The 24,733-nt window shown below is 36.8% G+C and overlaps 1 protein-coding gene and 1 pseudogene across 1 annotated transcript; both read right to left on the bottom strand.

Moving 5' to 3' along the window:
* Positions 1-3,157: 3,157 nt before the first annotated feature.
* LOC117625744 lies at positions 3,158-6,548 on the bottom strand (annotated as a pseudogene).
* Positions 6,549-22,316: 15,768 nt separating this feature from the next.
* Positions 22,317-24,705, bottom strand: LOC117626040 ((-)-alpha-pinene synthase-like). Its single transcript, XM_034357676.1, has 7 exons — positions 24,565-24,705; positions 24,202-24,472; positions 23,716-24,088; positions 23,391-23,609; positions 23,153-23,291; positions 22,793-23,041; positions 22,317-22,717 (listed from the first exon to the last, which is right to left on the bottom strand). Exons 1-7 carry the CDS (start codon positions 24,703-24,705, stop codon positions 22,424-22,426), a joined length of 1,686 nt encoding a protein of 561 aa, XP_034213567.1. The 3' UTR covers positions 22,317-22,423.
* Between the last annotated feature and the right edge of the window lie 28 nt (positions 24,706-24,733).

A 24,733-nucleotide genomic window follows, 5' to 3' on the forward strand; every position in this document is an offset into this window, starting at 1 on the left:
AAAAAAAAAAAAAAAAAACCAAAATTTTAATTTGACCCTTATTGTCTTTATGGTGGTTTTGCTGCTAGCTAGGTGACATTTGCATATGACTCTGTTCTTTAAAGAAATTTTACTGGTCATGTACGTAATAAATTTTTAACTATAATTTTAGGGTGGTGATTTTTCCACTACCCTTTTGTCCACTTACACTCCCTTTTGTTTTTTTAATAGTTTTTACTATAACAAAAAAAGGAGTGTAAGTGGAGAAAAGAGGAGCGGGAATATACAATTTTTAATAAATGGAGTGTAAGTGGATAAAAAAGGAGTGAGAAAATCGCTCCCTAATTTTAATACTACTAGTTTTGCAATTTCATCTTTTTTATTTTTTTTTTTGTCATTCGATAGGGAGGGAAATGGGGGAGTATTATATTGGGTTGCCTCAAGATTGTTTTTTACGGGAATGGAACTCGGGTGCATTGTGCAAAAATCCTCAAGATTGCCTCAAGATTTTCTTAAAGTAAAAATCATCATCAGTTAGCATACAAATTATAAATTAAATCATCTTTCATTATATAACCAATCAACATGATAATGAAGTAAGTCATTTAGTATATATAAATTGAAATTTAGATAAATACTTGATTTGAATTCAGATTTAAATCTAACTATTTGCATTTGAGTGACATTTATGAATTTTTTTGGTCAATTTTTTGTGTTGAAATCCTTAAAATTGAAAAAAAAAAAATTTATCAAAGGATTAAAAAAGAGAGCCAAAGAGAGATGGTTATTATCTATAGAAAATAACGTGTTTGCCTTTTTTAATATTATGATTATTAATTGTTGTTACAAAAAAAAAAAAAAAAAAAACCAGGTTTTGAAGTCGCGCCCTGAATAAAAGGTGAGGCTCTGCTAACCAACACAACTAGAAACATCTTTTTGTTAAAAAATTGCTCACTCGGTATATATATATATATATATAAAACATTTGTTAATATATACAAATATTATACACATAAAAAAATTGAAGGCCCTCAAAAATCAGGGGCCCTGTGCGGTGGCACCATTTGCACACCCTCAAGGCCACCCCTGCAGTTGAAGGCAAGATTTAATAAAATATTGATTTGGTGCAAATTTTATAAAATATTTCCTACTCCCACAAATATTAGCCCACCGTTTGTTAAGCTAGTTGGCCCACAAAGTCACATACTTGCTGCATATATATATACACAGAGAGCTTCTATTGAGGGATCCCTCAAATATTACTTGAGGGATACCCCTTGTAGGCCCCACTCCGGATTGTATTTCATTAATCCAAGCCGTTTATTTTGTAGATATTCATTCAAAGATCATCTCTACAAAAAATCACTTGAATCGGATATCATTTGACCACTTAATTGAGTTATTGAAATTTTAGTATTTTCTTGAAGTACCGTGTTCATTGATTTTGTAAGACACAATTGGATGTTGAAACGGTTTCTGATTTGTCTAATTTTTTTGTAAGGATGATCTATGAATGAAGACCAAAAAAATAGATGGTTTGGATCATTGGGAAAAAAATTATAGGGTACCCTAAAGGGCTTCCCTCAAATAAAATTATTTAAGGGATCCCTCAATAGAAGGGGACTATATATATGTATATATATATATATTGGAGGCCACACGAGTGGGAACCATTGTTTTCTTCTCTTTTCTTCTTCTTCTGATTTACAAGTTCACATCTAGATCTACAAGTGCAACAAAGCTTTAGGGTTTATGTTTATGTTTAAATTTTTTGGATATGCTACTGCTACGAATTGTACTTTTGTTTGTGTTTCTGCTTCCCATAGTTTTAGTTTTTGATTCCCACTTGGTTGTCACTGTATCAATTAGTATACCCAAAAAAAAATAATAATAATAATTCTCATTGTTTATATAGATCTTGTATAAAAATAAAATAAAAAAATAAAAAATTTAGCACACCCTAAGAAAAATTTCTCGTTCCGCCATGATTTTTGAAATCCTCAACTAAAGAAAGTAGTGAATGAAACCAAAATAATAGTGAAAATTCTATCAGTTGGTTTGTGACTCTAAAATCAAGTACATGGAAGATTGATTTATTTTGTTTTTCTTTGTGTAGATTATGGGCCTGAGGCCCAAACACAAAGAAACTGACTATAAGAGGCACAAATAGCCCCAGGCCTGCAGACAAAAATAATAGCTTCAAAAGCGAGAAGAATCATGTCTGTAGGGGCGGCACTCTGAATTCTATAACCGAAATTCCAAAGCTGGCAGACAACTATTTTCTCCGTGGATAGGTGAAATGACGCAATTAAATCAAATCATATAGAGTTCTGTTTCAAAATGTTTCAAGATTCAGCACGTAGAATGCAATGCTATATGATTTGGGTATAGACATCAAATAATAGATGGCTGCTGGAATGCACTTAAAACTCTTACGGTCTATTCTTTTCATCGTTGTGATATAAAGTTGTTGCAATTAAGTCAGATATCAAACTTAGATTTCTATTATTAATACTTAGAAAAATGGTGGTGGCCTTATGAACTTGATTGTAAATTTTTAGTGATGAAAGTAACCTTGCAGGAGGTACCGGCCTTACTAGTGGCAGAGGATTGAGGTTGTTTTTTGGGTAAAACAAGGAACATGTGACTGGTTGGAGGACGAGTTTCATCAGACGGAAAACGAAAATAACAGAGCCACCTCCCCCTCCCTTTTTTCTCTTTTCAATGGAAAAGATGGGGCAAAAAAAGAAAAGAAAAAGGAAAAGGCTGCTAGGATTAGGAAAATGAGGTATTATAAGTTTATAACTGAATGTTGGTGTCTCATTATAACTGAAAATGAGGTATTCTTAGAGATAAGAGTATTTTAAATTAACACCACGTCCAAAAAAATAAAAAAAGACGTCGTAATGGGTCTAATTAGGGCTGGTCAGACTTTAAACAAGTTAGTTGAGAATTCACATGTTCTTCAACTTAAATCTTGGTGGCCCGAACATGAGCGTCTAAACTTTAGTGATCTAGAATAAGTAAATGACATTTTCTTTGAATATTGGAGAAATGAGGAATCAAACCTAGGAGATGCAGGAGTAAATGCTCTTAACTACTTGAGTTATACAATCCCCTTGCATTTTCTGTGATTATTGAGGTAGCCATAAATTACAAAGATCACAAAGAATCCAACTTAAAGTGGAACAGGATCAAGAAAAAGTGAAGTGACAATATCTTTCATAAGTTTTCCAACATGTGTGAAGCCATCTCCCCTTTTGTAAAGCAGATCCATAACTCTTGTTAAATTGAGAACGCGCATGAGTACAGGCCTTGGCACAACAGTTGGCTTTATAAGGAGCTCCTCGTTTATATCCTTCCACAAATCCACAACTTGTTTGTTGAAAACATCAAGTGTCTCTTGCTCTGAGACTCCATGTTGCTTCATGTAGCAATCAACACTCGAAGTCTCAAGCCCTCTCTCTTTCTCAGACTGAAAAAATATATAATCCAAAGCATTTAGTTAATTTATCTTGTTTAATATTAATCTTATTCAGCGTGTGATAAAGAAAATTGTATACCTTGCAGACGGCAATGTCATTCATAAGCCTAAAAATGATATTCGAAGCTCTGAGAATTTTAGGGTTACTAAACAACCACTCAAATGCCTCTTTCGTTACAACATCTCCCATGCCAAGTAAAGATATAGTTGAAAGTAAGGTGTTACCAACAGAAGTTGTTGCAACATGCATATACTCCTCCATGGATGGGATGCATCCTTCGTGCAACCATCTGGCCTCATCAAAGAAAGCGCGGGCTGTAGCTTTCCACTGCATTTCCATATGCTAAACGAGTGATTAAACTTAAATATAAAGATATAGTTCGAGCAGAAAAAAATTCAAAAATCAAGCCCCAGATATATACAATGTATTGAAGGTCAAAGCTATGCTAACTATGAATCTACATACAGCTTCTTTTGCGTAGTGAACTCTGCATGAATTTCCTTCCTTCACCATCTCTTCCTCAATTTCATTGAAAAGATTCAACAGTATATGAAAAAATATTTGCATATAGTCTGGCAGTTCATCCATGCAATTGACATCCCACCTGAAAATTAGTTAAACTTAATCAGTAAGCGTATCAATTTTAGTTCAGCAAAAAGGAGAAAACATATCTTTACATAATAAAAAGAAGGAACTATGATTATTTCAAACCTCCTAATCGCTTCTGTAAGGATCTCGAGTTCTTCGAATGTACCAAATTCATCGTATATATCATCCATCGCTATAAACAGGACAATGGCTTTGCTTAGAATTTTTCTTGCGGCAGAGTATTGTGGTTCAAAATATACTGCCGTTGTACAAAAGTACGATTCCACTACCCAGTTTCTTGCAAAAGGCAGCTTCCTTTCAAAGTCGACTTCTTTCCACCACCTAAACATGTATATAATTCGTTAATACTAATAATTAGTATGCATTTTGCAGTGTGCAAACTAGATCTTTTATGCTCACATTTACAATTAAAAGAGAGATTTACCTAATAATCTCACTGAGCTCCTTTTTGTGCAAGGACTGAACAAGATTGAAATCTAACTTTGCAAGTTCTATTAGAGCGTCATTATGTGAAGCTTCATCTTGGTAGATTGACATGTAATTCCTGGCACCTAACCTCTCTAGACTTTTTAGCAGAGGTCTCTCCAAGGCTTGAGTTATTTGTGCTGCCAGTGAATACCTTGCATGGGTTGTTTTGGATTCAATAAGGTGAGTGGTGGTGAAAACAAAGGCCTCTTCTAGTATATATTCTCCATGCACTCCTTAGATGTGTGGCTTCATAAAGGCTTAGCATACCCGACACGTCAACAATTATGAAATTACCATTTGCATCTTTGAACTTGTTGAACAGATCTGCTTGATTGTCAAAAAAATTACAAAACACACACACACACACATATATATATATATATATATATATATACATTCCTGCTTGATTTGTCAAAAAAATGTATAAACATATATATATATATAGATATTCTCTATACAGGATGTTTTCATCTTTCTTAAATACATGACGTTAATTAAGAAAACGTCACTTCTACTCTTTTCTTCAACTTTGATCCCATTTATGGACCTGTTTGATTATTTAGGGTATGTCATAGTCCTTTAAAGCTTCGATCTTAGGTTGTAAGTATCAAATTTTGGGCCTAAAAACCAAAAATCTAAGTTCTAAATGACAATTCTGCACAGTAAAAAAATCAGTCATATCAATAGATGAGATAAAGTTGTACAAAATTGAGTGGAAGTGAGGTGTTCTCAATGCGTCTTGTCTTAAAGACGATGAGGGACATTCTACATAGAGAATAACTGTATATGTGTATATATACACACACACATTGATTCTCTCTATAGGATGTATGTTCTTTCTCAATGGACAGAAAAATTGACAAAGTCTCACATATACAAAATTTTATTCAACTTTGGTTCTATTTATTAATAGTGTTGATTATTTGAGTTATAGAATGATCATTTAGAACTTAGGTTAGGTTCCTGACAATTTTCAACCAAATCCAAGTAAAAACTTAAACTCTAAGCTATAAATTGTGATTCTAAACGCTCAACCATGTCATATATATGAGATCAAAACTGAAGAGAATTGAGTAAGTGAGATTTTCTTGACAATTCCATTCTTTCTTAAACAAAAAATGTGCTCGAGAGATGAACTGTCTATATATACACGAAATTGAGTGATAATAAGTAGTCATTCACATCACTCTCTCCACATATCATTAATTAAGTTCTTATAATACGTACCACATGAAACATTATATCCATGCTGCCTCAGTAGGCGAAAGCCAAGAGCAACATTGTACAGATCACCATCATCATCATCATTAATAGCATGGTCATGATACGCACCATGTATACGTTCCAGTGCTTCTTCAAACTCTCTTTCAAAATGGTATGCCACACCAAGACGCTGGATTGCATCAATTAACTTGAGCTGATGTGCAAAACCATCATCACCTCCAGCATTAAGACTTATGAACACTTCCCTCCTCACCATTTCTTTTAGTTCGTCAACCTGCTTGTCATGCACATGAGTTATCTGCCATCGATCATCAACAAGTAGTTAATTAAATGATCATGAGCAAAACCATGTGAACAATTTTGGTTTTAAAAAAAACAATGAAAATGTCACTACATTGTCATTGGAATAATCGTAGTTGATGAACCGATCTCCCCAAACGCTTGGATGAAAGTTTGCCGCGGGCCGAGCAATATTTTCAGGCTTGGCAATTTGAGATTGATCTTTTGCTGGACCAGCTCGGATAGACGATACGGATTGTTTTCTTTTTTGTTTATAGAAAAGATTTGGGCTGAGTGGTAGAGGTAAGCTTCGACAAAGGGCAAAGCTAGAGTTGAGGTTCGACGACATAGTTGAATCTCCAAACCACCTCCTTGGCATTGATCTTGTTGTAAAAGAGTTGATTATGACTGAATTCGGTGACATCTATTTCACAAACACTACTCTCCCTAAGAGGCAATAGGTGCAGCACCTGAAATCTTAATAGGCACTTGGACAAACTTAGTTAATTCTTGGATATAATAGAATAGAAAAATAGGCAACAATAGAAGAGATTGGTTTTTATAACAGAGTGATGTCATTAGAATGGAGAGGTACACGATTAGGACTATAGGCTTTTGGCCTTTTCGTCGTATAGCTCTTGCCTACTAAGTGATTGCCTAAGTCTACCCGACTTGCCTAAGTCGCTTTCCTCCAGCCACAACTTTATACTTTGTCTAGAATTAGGTTAGTACAATATCTTAAGAGGAAATCTCTATATCATGGGCTTTGTTCACCGACTTTACCATTTCCACAATTCCTAACCACATGCATGTCTTGTGGCTTTTTTTTTCATTTTTTTTTTGGGGGGTTGAAAAATGAACTAAATTACAAAGAAAATCCATGTGGGATTTGTAAACCAAATATATCAAAAATACAAACGGGTTAAAACTTCCATGGGATAATTACTAAACCAAATACAAGGATGTAATGAAGAGTACACCTTTTTTGCCAATGTATCTGCTTTAAGAATATTTTATAAGCAAAGGATCCACTAGTGTAGTGGTTTGGAGTATTTACTTTATCAGCAAGGCTCTGGGTTCGAGTCCTAGCATCCGTGTTGTGTGTGTGAGTTTAATATGCTATCGCCCCTTTCAATAGGAAAGGTCCTATAAAAAAAAAAAAAAAAGAGAATATTTTATAAATATTCCATGTGGCCCACATGATGTAACCTATGTGGTAAATAATTTATTTAATTGGTTTAGTAAATATGATTCAGAATAACCATATTTCTCAAATTAAGAGAAGCAATGTCCCATTACCTTGATGGGTGGTAAATAATTAGAGCTACCCTAGAAAATTCTCTACCTATAATAATAATGCACATACCCATCTAATGTGTACACTGACTCAACATGTATTAGGATTTCTAACGTGCAAAAGCTAATGAGAAAACCGCCGCTATCCTGATCCAGGTTTTCAAGCTAGACTTGTTAGAAAAGCTAATTAGAAAACGAAAAGGAAATAACAAAAGTTTCTAAAAAAATATTCTAGAATTTAAAATGCTGAAAAGTCATAGTAAGTGATAGAATTTGGCTAAAATAGCCCATATGTTTTAACATAGCTGAGAGTTGCACTCATCACGTAGTTCTCTTCAAAAAAACAGGTCATGGGCCCAATTCTAAGCTCGAGGCCCATACTTGCACGGGTTAAGTTTTGCTGCCATGACGACATGCGCGAACTGTTCCTTGATAACTCAGCCATCTATTCTACATCACTTTGATTGAACCGTATGTAGCATATACTGTGCGGCTATGAAGTTTCAGCCTTCACGAGCATATGTCTAGTGTATGTTATTCAAACCCAAGTGTATTAATTTAATTATACTAATATAGGCTAATTATGTGATGGGCTTTTTTACGTGCATCAATTTTTTTTTAATTTTATTAATAAATTCTGGATGGTTATTTTGAGATATGAACTTTATGTTAGTTTGAATTCCAGAATATCATTGCATATCTGATTTGGTGTTCAATATTATTGTTAATAATTTTATCGTTTCGTGTGCGAATGGTTTCTGCTTGTTTGAATGAATCAGAGCTATCAAGTCCAGAATGTGGTACATGATAGGTTTTGACAACAACTCAGTGGGTTTGGAGATACATATATGTGTCTGTTAATATATAGGGCTCTTTAGTTTTAACCCATAAAAAACTTAACTAATTTAGAAAAAAGATAATTAATTTTGCTTAATTAATATAAAACCAAAGCCACTTAATTTTACCAAAAGGACATCCAACAACCCTAAAATTACTACATGTGCCATTGTAGAATTGTACCAGAAGGGTAGAATTGTCTTATCAGAAGGGTAGAATTGTCTTATCAGTTATTTTTTACTTGGCCCAACGAATCTGGGCCTCTCTTTGGGCTATTCCAAAATAGTAGTTTTTTCCTAGGTATTAAAACTAAAACCAAAATATTCAATATCTTACAAACTAATTAATAAAATTAATTATGTCTAAAACTTAATTTTTCTTAATATATATGCTATGAATGGATATGCGCCAACATGAGTTTGTGTTCGGTGGTTGTGATTGGGATGAAATGATCTTGTTGTGGTATTTTAGACAACTTGTAAAATAGAGATTATTTCAAACACGCATTATACTCGCAAGTGTACGAACCGCTGGTAATAAAACTTATGTAAGTGTGAGGTCGATCCCACAGGGATTGGATCGCCTAATTCCATTTGATTTCCTAGTGAAGAAAAAGAAAGAAAAAAACAAAGTTACAAAGTCACACAACACATAAGGAGGGGGGTGTTGTGCGAGAACACTCCAAGATCTTGTCGTTGATGGACTACATAACTATCACACACAAGCCACGCAAAGATAAAGCATACACAAAACCACAAATTATACACACACACAAAGAACACAAGAATTTATAGAGGTTCAGCGTTGTGCCTACGTCCTCTTGGTGATCCCCGAGAAATTCACTAGTATGAAGAACCCTTTATGTTACAATGAAGAACCCCTTTGATCTCTCACAAAACCCAAGTTCTCTTTTCTCTCACCATTGGCTCAAATCCAATTTGATGCCTTAGTTTTCTCACGTTACAATAACCTAGCGCTCAAGTGCCTATTTATATGTCATAGGGCTTTAGTACAATTATGGAAGGAATAGGCAAATTAAAGACTCCAAAACTAGGAGAAAATTGTCCAGATTTGCTTGGGATCGCTTATCTCGCTCGAGCGCTTGCAGTCTGCTCAAGACTGCATTCTGCTGCTGGAGCAGGCGCTCGAGCTCCTGGGTATGGGTGAGAAGTTCTGCTCTGCAGCTAGAGCGGCAGAGCCCAGTTTCTTTCACTTCTTCCGCATCTTTAAGTTAGCCAAACATCAACAATCTCCACCTCGGTGAGCCTTAAACACCTTGTGAAAATCATTGACTACTAGAACCTCTTCAAACCTCTTGGAAACCGTTCTAATAATTGCCATGAGCTCTGCTTCAATCTTTAGCATGTAACAAGATTGAGCAAGTTCAAACAATGTTTGAACTTCTCAGCTGTGACTGGTTTGGTCAAGAAATCATCCGTATGAACCTTCTCTATTGCAATGTCCCCATCATTCACTCAATCCCTTATCTGGTAGTACCGTATATCAATATGCTTAGACCTTCCATGAAACACTTGATTCTTGACTAAGCATTTAATGTAAGAACCCAAAACAAAATATCTAAAAAGAAAGAAAATATCTAAAAAGTAAGGAAAATATCTTTTAGCAAAAAGACCAATTTGCCCTCGCATATTTTAATGGGGGAAAATTTGACTTTTTAATCGAGAGAGAATTTGGGAATTCCTCTTGCGCCATTACGTAGAGCGCGGCGAAATGAGTTCGTAGACACGAAGGAGACCCGAATCGGAGCTGTAACGAAGAAGTTATGGTCTAAAAACCGCGAAGGGCAAAATAGTAATTTGGTCAAAAAGTCAGATTTTTATAGCTCTCTCTCTTCTCCCCCGTCAGTTTTCTCTCTCTCCTCTCTCTCTCCTTCCGCGCGATTTGGGTCGTGCGACCCTTCGCCTTCCAAGCGACGGCCCGGCCACCGTGGGTACCATCACGTCCGCCTCCTTGTTGCCGTCGCAACCTGACCAACCTCCACCCCGGGGCCGCCCTGAGCTGGCCGGAAATTCGTGTTTTCCGACGGAGGTTCGTCCGAAGCTACCCAAACTTCCAGCTCGAAATTCTCCTTCGTTGCTCCACCAAATCGATCGAGTAAGGTATGGTTTCTCAGCTATTTGTCGTCCTCTAGCTGATGGGTATATGGGCTTCGATCGATTTTAGCTCTAAGGGGTTCGATTTTCGAATTGAAATCTGGCCGGAAATTCGGCCGCTCGAAACTACCATTTCCGGTCACTTTTTGGTGGTTGTCCAAGAACAAAAGTGACTCCAAATGGGGTGTTTTACCTAGGGTAGGAGTTTGGAGTCTTGGTTCGGAGATTTTTCGGCCACCCGAAATCGCTTTGGACACCCAAAGCTGCCCGCGCGTGCTGGAGCGCGTGGGCGAGGGTAGTGATGTAATTCTGTGCAGTTTTGTGACCCTTGTGTCGTCACGAGCGTGTGGGATTTCGCGGATCTCGATTCGGAGTCCGTTTGAACCCCGAACGGATTTTCCATATCGCGCGATCCGTGGGTGCAGTGTCGTTAAATAATCGGATCGCGCTGAATTTCGGATATGTCGGTCTACACGATGTCATGATCGTGTAGGATTCGACGGATTACGAATCGGAGTCCCGGATACTCCTGAATCGCGAACCCTGGGGCTAGGGTTTGGATTTTAAGCGATAACGCAATTTTGGCTAATCCGACCATCCGTTTCGGACCAAACTCGCAGAACATGGTTCCTCCTCTGTAAGGAACCTTCAGGGGAGCCCAGATTGGCCATCGGAGATCGTGGACCCACGGGGTCCCGGATCGGCTGATCTGGCAGTTTATCGCTTAGTAAGGCTTCGGGTCTCTTAAGACCGTTCTAACTATCTAAAAAGCTAATATGGGCTCAGGAGTAACTTGGTTTTGAGTGCACGTATTTCTAGGAGCCGGGGCAGGGTGTTTAATTTAATTCTTTTATTCAACAGTTTATTGATTTATTATTCATGGATAATCAGGCATCAGAGGTCCAGTCGACCTGCAGGAGGAACCTTCGAAGGGTCAAATTAGCTCGGACCATCTGTGAGTGGACTTTCTTCCATAAATGTTTTATATAAATAAGTTATATAAATGAGTTATACAAATGAATTTATACAAAGGATTTTTATCTTGATTTTATATAAACAAGTTTTTATAAATAAGTTTATATAAGCAAATTTCATTATTTGATCTTGAATAAGTATTTTGCAAGTCTTTGAGCATGTTTTATACTATTAAATATTTTGAGTATCTATATGATGAAGGTTATATTTAGTAGCATACCTTGAGTTTTTATGTAACAGAATAGCAACAACATTGAGGATATAGTTAATTATTCAGATTTCAGAAAGTTATCAGATTTCCTAATTAAACCACCGTGTACCCATTTATCTTTGGTGATTACCCATAGTCGGACCGATGTCTACGGACATCCAATCTGATTTCAGTTACGTCAGTGCACTTGACTTTGCCTCACGAGTTTCGGGGACGCTCGGACCGTGAGTGCCAGAATTTGCGGCTCGGCAGACTTGGTGTCCCGAGACCTGCCAGGATTTGCGGCTCGGCTGACTTCGTGTCCCCGAGACCTGCCAGGATTGCGGATCAGGCTGACTACGGTCCCCTGCATCTTGCCAGAACGACTCGAGCTGACTTGGTGTCCTCGAGGAATCTGCCGGCAGATCAGGCTGATCATAGTCCCCTGATTCTGCCAGTTTGCGGCTCGGGTAGACTGCGTGGTGCCCGAGACCTGCCAGGGGAATTGACGGATATGACAAGGGTACAAATAGGTGGTATTTTCCAAGGATTTTAAGCTCTTTTATTCAATTATGGTTTTCAGCTATTTCAAACCAGTTTCTTTGATATTTGGCGCATTTTATATCTTCATATAATTGTTCAGTTTTACGAAGCTACATGCATACGATTATATATATTCGGATGAATACCTTATATTAAACACAGGTGAACTTTAGCCTTACTTATCAAGTTATTTTTACTATGGGGGTTATTATGATTTTAACTGTTTTCAAGAATCTTATGTTTGGTCCACTCACATTTTCAACCTGTTTTTCGCCCCCAGGCCATAGAAATACGCGGGATCCACCACCGGGCCATTCAAAGCTTCCGCATCGCCACGTAAGGTAAAGTTTTGTAGTTGAAACCCTGAAACTTAGAAAATGCTCTGATATATATAGTTGAAGTTGGAAAACTGGAGTGGAGATCTGTTATTTGGAATATTCTGGTAGTTGGTGTGAATTTATGGGTTGTTTAACAGGTGGAAATTTTTGGGATTAGTCAAAATACAGGGGAGACTCTGCGGAAATTTCGGCAGAAGTCTAAGGAAAGTTAAAAAGAATTTGAGACAAGAAGGGTAAAAAGGTCATTTGTGCCCTACATTGCCAAGTGTCGGACACGCACAGGACTTGGCGCGAATTCCAAAGTGGAAATTGGGTCGGGTCCTGTCATTTAACACTTTAACTGTCACTTTGTATCACCACAAAGTCTTGAGCTATCCCGAACCCTTGGAAGCCTATGTTAGTGCCATATACTCCGTTTCGGTAGTAGACAAGGCAATAATTGATTGTAGCATTGCTCTCCAACTAATTGGTCCAATACCACAAGTGAAAACATACCCCGTTGTGGATCTCCTTTTGTCTAGGTCTCCTGCATAATCCGAATCCACATAACCCGATACACATGCCTTTCTTTGTTTCTCTTTCAAACAAAATCCCAAGTTTCTTGGTGCCCTTTAAATACCTAAAAATCCACTTCACTGCATTCCAGTGTTGTTTGCCCGGATTTTCCATGTATCTTGAAATTATACTCACAGCTTGAGCTAAGTCAGGGTGTGTGCAAACCATTGAGTACATGTGACACCTTACCGCGCTTGCATAAGGAACTTTACTCATCTCATCCTTCTCTTTGTCACTAGAAGGACTCTCTTGGGCACTTAGTCTAAAGTGTTATGCCAAAGAAGTAGACATGGGCTTGCTGTTGGGTTCATTTTTACACATGATTTATGATGTTATTCACCTAATATTTTGTGTTAGTCCTTGACATTTTATAGCATTTTACTTCCTTTTTTGTGTTTTCATAGATTTTACCTTGATTAGAATGAAAATGAGCTAAAAATGCTTTATTGGTTATAAATTTTGTTTTTGTTCATTTTCGTAGGTCAACTTCTTGGCCTTGGATCAGCATGCTCCAGTGCTTGGATGAGGTGAAGATCTTCATGAAACTTGTTCCAATGGATGTTGACTGCAACATATCCGATTCCTAGATCTCTCCTTATTTCCTTGTGACAGCCACAATTTGCACATATCATATCCCTAAGTCAAAAGGCAAGTACATATACAAAACACATATGATAACCAAAACAAAGCAGAGATTTTTCAATATCTCCATAACTGAAAATTTGCCAAGAATGCTTTCCTCTTAGCTGGAGATGTAAACCTAATTTTCCTTTGTTCAGAAGCTTGTGGAGCCTAAGATGCTTGAGGTTATTCAAATTAAGAAGCTTGAGATGGTTGTTCAAACTAAGAAGCTTGAGATGGTTAAGCTAGTTGGTGAGATGGTTGATGAGATTAGTTAGGCTGAGAAGATGCTTGGGGATGATTGGTCTTTTTTCTAGCCTTTGATATTGTGGCAGAGTTAGATAGACATGAGCATTTACTGAAATAAACAAATGAAGAGTTCCATAATACTACTTAAATAACTAGTGCCCAACTTACTGGTTGTTTTTGCCTTGATTATGTAGAAGATGATGCTTGTTTCTGCCTTGATTGTCTTGTAACTCTTTGAATTGATGTGTTTCCTTGAGGTGCTCTCTTCTTTTGCCTTTGTGATGACACCTAACCGATAAACATCACATACGAATCCATATCAAAATGCCAAACATATAGAAATTTTAAAATCAGATGCGTTGAATATACATGGCTTCTACTCCTTGCTTCATTTGCTCTTGGACATTTCCTCTTATTATGGTATGCTTGATTACATATGGAACACTTGGTTTCCAAATTATAAAATTGCAATTGTTTAGCTTTAGGATTAGAGCTTGTAGATGGTTCAGCGGCTGACCTTACCCTGTTTTTCTTTGGCTTCTCAAGAGTTGCAAAAACTCTTAGCCCCACATCATAAGACCATTTGTCCATGGCTTCTCGTTCTACTTGCCATTAATAATATGATGTAATACCTGACGCTCTCAAGCATTGTTATAATAAGCTTGTCTCTACATCAATGATAAACTTGTTGAATGCTTCACATATGTTATTCAAGAGAATGTCACACTTTGAGTGTGTTTTGAAGTGAGATCTACCATTGAATTGGATCAAGCCTTGCCAACCAATCAAAAGCTGATCCTGGCAAATCTTGGAGCTTTTTCATCTCTGCTTGAAACCAATGTATAGTTGAACTTCTTGCAGCATCCTCCATATGTTGTTTCAGAGCAAGTATAAAATTGGCATGTGGATGTTTAAGGCAGTGGCTATGCTTAGAGTTTAGGGACATATCACCCACTACATCAATTACGCTTTTTTGTCTATCTATAATGAACACATACCTATTACTATTTTCAATGCCGAGATCAACAGCTAAGAGTTCCGAACATGATTATAGTTTTGTTTTGATGCTTTGAGTTTATGGATTTCTAAATGTTGTTGATGAATTCATTTTCACCAATTTAATCATATGCAATGTGTACATATATAATTTTTACAAAAAAATCACTTGAATTTGAAATGTATTTTCATGAACATCGTGCTATCTATTTTGTTGGTCAGAACTAAATGTCTACAATGACAAGTAGATGAGGGAAGTCATGCAATAAAATTGATTAATCTGGCAACTAAATGAAGCGATGATGAGTATGCAATAAATATGTTACTGTTTCATTGATTATGAGTACCATAAAAATTCTCTAAGGGTGGATTTAGATGGAAAGAGTCTCCAAACAAGGACGACTTGTTGGATACTGTGACTAACCGAGCAACTAGCTAAGCAAGATGAGCCACGTGCCATGCTTTGAGGGTCATCTCCTTAGCTAAAGAAGCCTTGCCACAAGTCACAACTAGAGGCCATGTCAAGAGTCTCACATTGGAATACAAGAAGTGAAGACTCCCCGTTACCTAAAAAAGGAGATCACTCTCCACTTATAAAGGGCTTCTCCCTTCTTCCCTTCTCTTTGAGTCCAACCCTATGTATACTATAAACAACCATGTTGTAAACCACTTATAATGAGAATATTCTTCTTCATGGATGTAGCTCATTCATTAGGGTGAAGCACGTATATCTGTCTTCTGTATGTTTACTTACTTTCCTTATGCCATAGGCATACATGAACCCACCGATGACACTTGTTTACCAAAGGTACACACACCTGCTGAAGGCCCTTACCTTCACATATCATCCACCACTTCACATCTATCTAAGTTATGTCCAATTTTAGACATTAACACAACTATTCAAGAAAAACTTGATGCCATTTGTTCAAAGTCATGCATTGTAGTTTTTCTGTGTCAAATATTACTGTAAAATGAGGTCTCTTAGTCCAAAAAAAGAAAGTAAAATGAGGTCTCTTAGTCCAAAAAAAGAAAGTAAAATGAGGTGAGAATAAATGGTTCTAGTCACATGTAAATAACCGGCAAACAATTGAACACATAAAAAAAACAAATAAATAAATGAAAACGTGATAGTTCTACACAGGAATTGCGCATATATAGTGCTAATATATAGCTCATAGGGCATGTCTTGATTTACATGGACGAAAATGGTTTTAATTATCTCATTTGATGTGGCAAGTAGATGATGAGTCATTATATTTATATAGATGTATTTTGTTTTGCCTGACTTATGATGTATTTTGTTTTGTTTTTCTAATTTTCCCATATAGAGCAGATTTCACACACATACCCCACAATGCAAAACATATATGCTAACAAATAAACTCCTCATGTTTGAACTTATATTTCAAGTACAGCACTTTTGAACATACCACAGAAAAAATAAAATTGCTATAAATTAATAAAATTGATATTGGACACACCTTCAGTGTATGGTAGGAAGGACCATATATTATAAGTTTTTCCTTTTTTTTGAAGTGTAAAGGAGGGAGGGGGGTTCGAATATGAGATCACTAGTCAGCAAGTCAAGTCCTTTTCCACTTAGCTAGACCATGTTGGCATATAAATTTATAAACTTATAAATGAAAAGTTGAATAAGAGGGAAATTAGGTAACTGAAACATGTAAGAGGAAACTTTCAATGCCTGATGAGGCAAAGTTTAGAGAGAAGAGAGAGCATCACCCATTATCTTATGACAATTATCCTCAAGCCCGAGATGATTGATGGCAATGAACAGTCAGTCCTTAACCTGAAATTGAGTCTAGCTTGTTCTTTTTTCTCGGTCAAGATGTGGCAACAATGTTCCTGTGAGGAATTTAATATTAATTTTCTATTTGAATGAAAATTAATAAAGTTCATGTTTATAAATAAAAAAAAGACATGACCATTGGGTTATTATAATGGCCCAACTATTTAGAAGTTTGTGTGGGAGCCCAAGTAGAGCAACCAATGTTCTTCAAATGGGGAATGACAACTTTTCATATATGTCTAGAACCCTATCAGAGACCTATGGATGTATTGATTGCCTTTTCATATTGGGATACCTTTTTGGAAAAGGTATTTCATCATCTATAAATAGAACAATCCTCCTGCAGTCATTTGATTCAATTAATTCACTAAATACTGTTTACACCATAATAAACCAAGCGTGTCTGGCATCAGACGACTGACACTTGGGAGAGGAAACACGCTAAACAAGGATACAAACAAGCCCTTAGCAGACGAGTGACATCACTTCTTCCCTAGCCTACCGAAGGAAGGCCCCCTTTCGAAGCGGTAAACACCTGCCGAAGCTCTTGACTACAGAACCTAGAGCTATCACACGCGTCACCTCCACAGCAGCTTGCACAAAGTCCCACATTGAAATTTTGTGCAAAGCCTCCATTTTCACTTCTCTATAAATAGGGAACAGTGCCTGAGTAAAAAGGGTAACTATTTTCTCACCTTTACTATTACTTTGTCAAAATTACCACTTATAGCTGACTTAAGCATCGGAGAGCCTTCGGCAAGCACCACACTGGTGTCCAAAGTTTGACGACTGCTTCTTCCTCCTTGTCTTCTACAGGTTCTTCCCATTCCGAAGGCCCTCACCTTCTTCCCTGCTGAAGACACTCCACTTATCTCTAAGTTGACCCTCCCAAAAAGAGCATCAGCACATATAGACTTCCATATGTAGAGAGTTTTCATTCTTTCAAATAGAGGTCTTGCATAATTTGGTTCAAAGTTCCTTGTGAATTGCAATGTTTCCTTAACAAGGAGGGGAGTCATTGTATCCTGGGCTAGTGAACCATAAGCACTAGTATGGGGCGTAATTCATCTTAAGGTCAGAATGTCCAACACTTGCCTCGACTCAGTTCAGGTTCTTCTAATTCAATTATCTTTTTACAGAAATCTGTTCTGTTTGCAGTATTTATTTGTTTATTTTATAACAATTTAGCATGTATATTTCCAACAATCTTAAGAAGAATTATTATTATTGTGTTAATTGCTATATACGTTATTTTTGCACACATATTGTACTATAATGTTAAGATTGAAATTTGTGAGAACATCTTCAAGTTGGTTTTCCTTTTTGTTGGTTATCATATTAATTTTTATCCAAATTTTGAAGTTGCAGACATCCAATACATTTAGGTTATCATAATCCGGACCCACACTATTTAGATTGCCACAAACTAAGTCTGATTGCCTTCTGTTTTTGTTGTTAGACAAAGGATACATACGATAGAAATTTATTCGCTTTGGTCTGGCATCAATCTTTATTTTTCTGTTTGTTAATTTCGATTATATTTATCTGCATACATTAATTTTACTGTATCCTTGGATTATAACTGTTATTCTGAATAATTGTCATATTGCTTTTGCTATACTTTTTATCAATACTATATTATTAGTTTTAGTTTGTGGTTTGTTGTAATTCACTGTTGCGTGTCATTATTTATTCATTTAAGACTGCCACATATTTGTTTATTGACATTGAGATTGTTCAATCAATTAAGAAAAAATGTCAAGTGAGATATAGAAAGAGAGTATTTCTGTGAAACCTGCTGTTGTGTTGCCTTCTTCATCCCATGGTCATGCATAAAAGCCATACAAATTCAATGGATTAATTTTAAGAGATGGCAACAAAAGATGTTGTTCTTCATCACCATTGAACTTGGTTTCACATCCTGAAAACAGATCCTCCTGCACCTGGTGATACACTCGAAACAGTGGCTGCACCTGCATCTGATGCATGGAACGAGTCCGACTTCCTTTGCAGGAACTACATCCTTAATGGTTTGAGTGATGTGCTATACAATGTGTATAGTCCAATTAAAACCGCCAAGGCCTTATGGGAGTCACTAGACAAGAAATATCGGACTGAAGATGCAGGAATGAAGAAATTTATTGTCGGTTAGTTTCTTGACTACAAGATGGTAGACTCCAAGACAATCATAAGTCAAGTCCAAGAACTCCAACTCATTTTACATGAGATACATGCAGAAAAGATGGAATTGAGTGAGTCTATTCAAGTGGCTGATGTCATTGAAAAATTACCACCCTCTTGGAAGGATTTCAAAAACTACCTTAACCATAAGCGTAAGGAGATGGGACTTGAGGATTTGATTGTAAGGCTAAGGATCAAAGAGGACAACCACTGTCTTGACAAAAATTCTAGATCCATAATCAAAGCTACGGCTAACATAGTGGAAAAAGAGTCAAGAAATAACAAGAAGAGGAAGCACTCTGGAGAAGGCTCAAGTCAAAGGGAATTCCAAGAAGTCCAAGGAGTTTAAGGGAAAGTGTTTCAATTGCAACAAGTAGGGCCATCGAGCTGTAGATTGCCGAAGTGGAAATGGAAAAGGCAACCAAAAGAAAAAGGGCAAGATTGAGGTACACATAACTGAAGAAGACAAGCTTTCAACCGATTTGGCGGATATAAATCTTTCTACAGTCATGTCCAAAGTTAACTTGGTGGGCAACACCAAGGAATAATGGGTGGATACTGGAGCTACAAGCCACATATGTTCTGAAAGGAAGATGTTTTCTACCTATGATGCAAATGATCAAGGAGAGCCTTTACTCCTCCACCTCCAAAATTCATGGCCAATGGTAACTTCTTGAGATTGTTGAGATTATATGTACCTTAAGGTTTTCCTTAGCAACTAATAGATGATGTAAGAAATTATCTAAATGATTTAGTTTCTTGAATGCCTAATGTAAACACCATGTTATTAGGGTTCATGTGATGTTTATATTCTCTTCAAACTTAATGGGTTTTTCATATGATTAAATCGAAGTATTGAGCACACTTAGATTGATTTTATGGGAAGCGTGAGTATTGTAGCACTAAACACGCACCTTACTTATTTTAAAGAGAATCATGTGTTTTGAGCCACTAAACCCAGTCTTGATTGCGAACATCTTCATCAATGTGTCTAGAGTTTATTTGCTTTGAGTATTCAATAACATGAGTAAAAGTGTAGGGATGACTTCCAAGTGTTCTAGTTTTAGTTTTCCTAGATTACATTTTGTCACTTACATTTGTTAATCTTCTTAGTTAGCATTTCTTTTCATGAATGTTTTTAGAATTAGTTTCACATTTCAAAACCCACTCCCCCACTATGTGTTGTGTGTTTAAAGTGTGATTTTAGCCTTGAAGTTGTGTGGCTTTGTAACTTTGTTTTTTCTTTCTTTTTCTTCACTAGGAAATCAAATGGAATTAGGGGATCCAATCCATGTGGGACCTCACACTTACATAAGCTTTATTACCAACGGTTTGTGCACTTGCGAGTATAATGCGTGTTTGAAATAATCTATGTTTTGCAGGTTGTCTAAAACACCACAACAAGAAATACCAATGTGGTGTTAGTTGGATTGATCCAAGTTTTTGGTGTCCTTCCAAGTGATTAAGGGTTCAAGTCCCATGTGTCCCCCACCTCCTTCCTAACTTTGGCATTACAAAAAATCAATCACTAATATTAAATGAATTGTTTGTTTGATGAGGTTATACTAATTGGAGTGCACCTCTCTGTCCTAACCAAGAATCCTCCTGCCATGTGGCCAACGAGGTCTAGCCCAGTGAAAAATGGCCTTACTTTGCATACTAGAGGTCTCCAATTTGAACTCCCATAACATCATAATTGTGTGTGTGTGAGAAATCTCTCTCCCATGTGGTTTAGACTAAAACTTGTACTTAAAAAAAAAATCACAAATGACAACTTTTAATAATGTGCTAGTATTAAAGGTGTTCATTGTAAAAAAAAAAAAATTAGGCTCTAGAGAAAGTGAGGAGGGACACTGTATTTTGGGAGTAATTTTTGGGTGTTCTGGGTACACCACGTGGCTGGTGTACTATCCAATTGACGTACATGTGGAATATTTTCAATGCAGCCATCCACATGTCATAAAACAATGCAGTAAGTTGGAGAATAATTTCACATGTCCTATGTGTATTGGATGGTACACCAACCACGTAGTATACCCAGAACATATAAAAATTTCTCGTATTTTGGATGACCTTCTGCCATTCAAGAATAAATGATTGAAATGATTAAAGAAGACAGATAAATCAAAACTCAAGAACCGACATTTCTTTATTGAACTTCGACTGGCCAAACATATCTTTAAGAAGATGCACACATGCAAAAGAAAAGGCAAAAATCTTAGGAGAAAAACAATACACACATTATTCCAAATTAGCATTTGCTACTTTGTCGAGATGACTAGTCATATGGGCCAAATTAGCATTTGCTACTTTGTCGAGATGACTAGTCATATAGGCCAATATTTCCAGCACATGATTTTTAACAAAGGCACGTGATTTTGCTTATTGTAAGTCCAATCATTAGCTACCAAGTGTCCTTTTGACCAACCAAAAAGGTTGGGGCTGGTCTGGACTCACTATCTCTCTCATTTACAATTTCTGATATGGTTTTTTTTTTTTGTTTTTTTGTTTTTTTTGTTTTTGGAGAGAGAGAGAGAGAGCTCTAGAGAGAGACTAGGTATGGGTTTTGATTTTTGAGAGGCATTTTTTGTCTATGTCATTTTCAGAGAGAGGTTTTGAGAGTTTTGATTTTGCTCTGCATCTTCTCTTTGAGAATGAGGTCTGCATCTTTGAGAGAGAAAGAGAGAGAGTGGTCTTCTTCTTCTTCTCTGCATTTGCAGCTGGGTATAGTTTGAGTTTTTCAAATGAGGTTTTCAAATAGCTTTTGAAATATGTTTTTATTTTCAAAATCTACTTTACCCATTGAGAAATTTTTAGAGTAAAACTTATACTCTGCATTCTCTAAGGGTTTTCATTGTGACATTTTGAAAATGCTTTTTTAAAATCTGCTATGATTTTTATAATCTACATTTGGGTTCAGTTATGACTAGTCATCTTCTTTTGTCTACATCTGGGTTCATTATGACTAGTCATCATTCTTAGTCTAATCAGATTCTTGGTTGATTTCTTCAAGAGTATGGTTTCTTGAAGGAATTGACCCTTTCATCATAGATTCTATATTTCATTATGATTGTTCGATTTGGAGTTAAGTTGCCAGTGCTATGAAGTGAAGGAGCTGATGGACTAGCTGCCACTTACATATGACAGACTAGCTACTAGCTTAACTAAGTTGGAGAAGGAGATTGCACAGAGGAGGTATAGCTTGTTTCCTAAATAGATCTAGGATTTCTTGACTAGTCATCATTGTCTGTTGTTTGTTGTTTACTTGATTATGATACTTTCACACACTTTCACCATAGTTGTTACTAGCACAGAGAATACCTAGATTGACGGGTCCTTTTGAGTGCTTAAGTTGTCACAAGTAAAACCCACATGTGACAACTTTTAAAGGTAATCATTGCATGAAATATTATGCTCTAGAGAAACTGAAGAGGGACCCAGTATTATGGATGATCTTCTACTATTCAACAATAAATGATTGAAAATGATTAAAGAAGACAGATAAATCAAAACTCAAGAACTGACATTTCTTTATTAAAGTTGAACTTCGTCTGGCCAAGCATATCTATAAGAAGATACACACATTATTCCAAACAAACTTGGCGGGCCCAACACCCCCTTCCCAAAAAAACACAATCAAATCCACGCTTGTACAAGAGGCCATCTTATCCAACTCACAGCGGCACAGGATTAATACAGACTGAAGCAATACTATCTTTTGTGACCTTCCCAACACGTGTGAAGCCATCTTCCCCCTTGTAAAGAAGATCAGCCACTCGTGTTAAATTAAGAACCCGCTTAAGCACAGGCATCGGCACAGCAGTGGGTCGGAGAAACTCCTGGTTTATGTCCTTCCACAAATCCGTAATCTGTTTCTTAAAAACATCAACGGTCTCTTGCTCTGAGACCCCATATTGCTTTATGTAGCAATCAACACTGGAAGCAGTATGCTCTCTTTCTTTCTCAAACTGAAAAAATAAAACTCAAAATTAATGTCTTTTCGGATCATATGCGTGTACATAAGTACTATAATTTATACGTACGTTGGTCGAAACAATGTCATCCATGAGCCTGAAAATGGTGTTTGCAGCTCTGACAATTTTGGGGTCATTGAGCAACCACTCAAATGACTCCTTCGTTACAATATCTCCCATGCCAAGTAAAGAGATGGTTGTAAGGAAGGTGTAACTTATAGAAACCGTTGCAACACTCATATACTCCTCCATGCTTGGAATTCGTCCTTCGTGGAGCCACCGGGCCTCATTGAAATAGGATCGAGCTTGATCTTTCATCTGAGGGCATATATACCAGTGAAAAATGATCAATTGCGCAAGAACGAAAGTGTACTTTATTTTGAAATAAAGTAAATTAAGTTATGCGTATATCCAGAATGTTTTACATACAGCTTGTATTGCATAAGGAACTCGGTATGATCTTCCTTCCTTGACCATCTCCTCCTCAATTTCATTGAAAAGATTCAAGAGTGCCTGGTAAAATATTTTCATGTAGTCAGGGAGTTCATTACTGCAATTGAGATCCCACCTGAAACAGATAATTAAAGTAGGAGAGTTTTGAGACAAAGTACATGAATATTCTCTAACAAAAACAGCAATAATTAATTGTTCGTTTCAAATTATTAACCTGTCAATTGCTTCGGTAAAGATCACTAGTTCTTCAAATGTGCCAAATGCATCGTAGATATCATCCAATATCGTTAGCAAGACACTCACTTTCGTCATAATTTTTCTCCCCACAGAATACTGAGGCTCAAAATACACTCCCACTATCCAAAAGTACAACTCCACCATCCTATCTCTTGCAAATGGCAGCTTCCTTTCAAAGTCTAGTGCTCTCCACCACCTAAACATTTATATGTAAATATATTAATCCGAAATTGAACTTTGCAAAGTAGATCCCTCATGTCATGCGCACAGATATAATTAAAAGAGAGACTTCATTATATTACCTAGTAATCTCTTGTAGCTCCTTTTTGTGTAAAGGCTGAACAAGATTGAAATCTAACTTTGCAAGTTTCAACAAGCACTCATTATGTGAAGCTTCGTCTTGGTAGATCGACATGTAACGCCTGGCACCTAATCTCTCTAGACTTTTTCTCAGAGGTCTCTCTAAGGCCTGAGTTATTTGTGCAGCCAATGGATTGCTTACACGGGTTGTTGCGGACTCAAGGTGAGTGGTGGTGAAAGCAAGAGCCTCTTCTAGTATATCTTCTCCATGCACCCTCAGATGTGTTGCTTCATAAAAGCTTAGCATGCCAGACACATCAGCAATTAAGCTTTCCTTGAAGCTACCATTTTCATCTTTGAACTTGTTGAATATATCTGGTTTTGATGGTCAAAAAATGGACAAAAAGATAAGAACTAGAATAATAGTAGCCCAAAGTCTCTCACACCGCACTCCACAAGTATATCAATTAATTTCTATATAAACGTACCACATGAAACATTATGTCCATGTTGTCTGAGTAGTCGAAAACAAAGAGCAACATGGTATAGATCACCATCATCATCACTGTCATGGTCATGAAGTATGCGTTCCAGTGCTTCTTCTATTTCTGTTTCGAAATGGTATGCCACGCCAAGGCGCTGGATTGCATCGATTAGCTTGAGCTGATGTGAAAGATCACCTGAACTAGTTGTGAATACTTCCCTCCTCACAACTTCTTTTAGTTCGTCAACCTGCCCTTGCTTATGAGCATGAGTTATCTGCAGCAACAAATTAAATGAGTAAAAACATGTCGAAGAAGAATCATAAAAAGTTATCTATGATATGTGCATGCATGATATGCATTACATACCATGTCTTGTGAATCATCATAATTGATGAACTGATCTCCCCAAATGCTTGGGTGAAAATTTGCTGTCCTACGAACAATTTCATCTGGCTTAGCATTTTGTGGTTGAGCTGCTGAACCAACTTGGACAGACATAGTTTGCATGCTTTTTTTTTTTCTGTTTTTTTTTTTT

This window comes from Prunus dulcis, chromosome 4 (genome assembly GCF_902201215.1).
Source record: "Prunus dulcis chromosome 4, ALMONDv2, whole genome shotgun sequence".
Lineage (NCBI taxonomy): Eukaryota > Viridiplantae > Streptophyta > Magnoliopsida > Rosales > Rosaceae > Prunus > Prunus dulcis.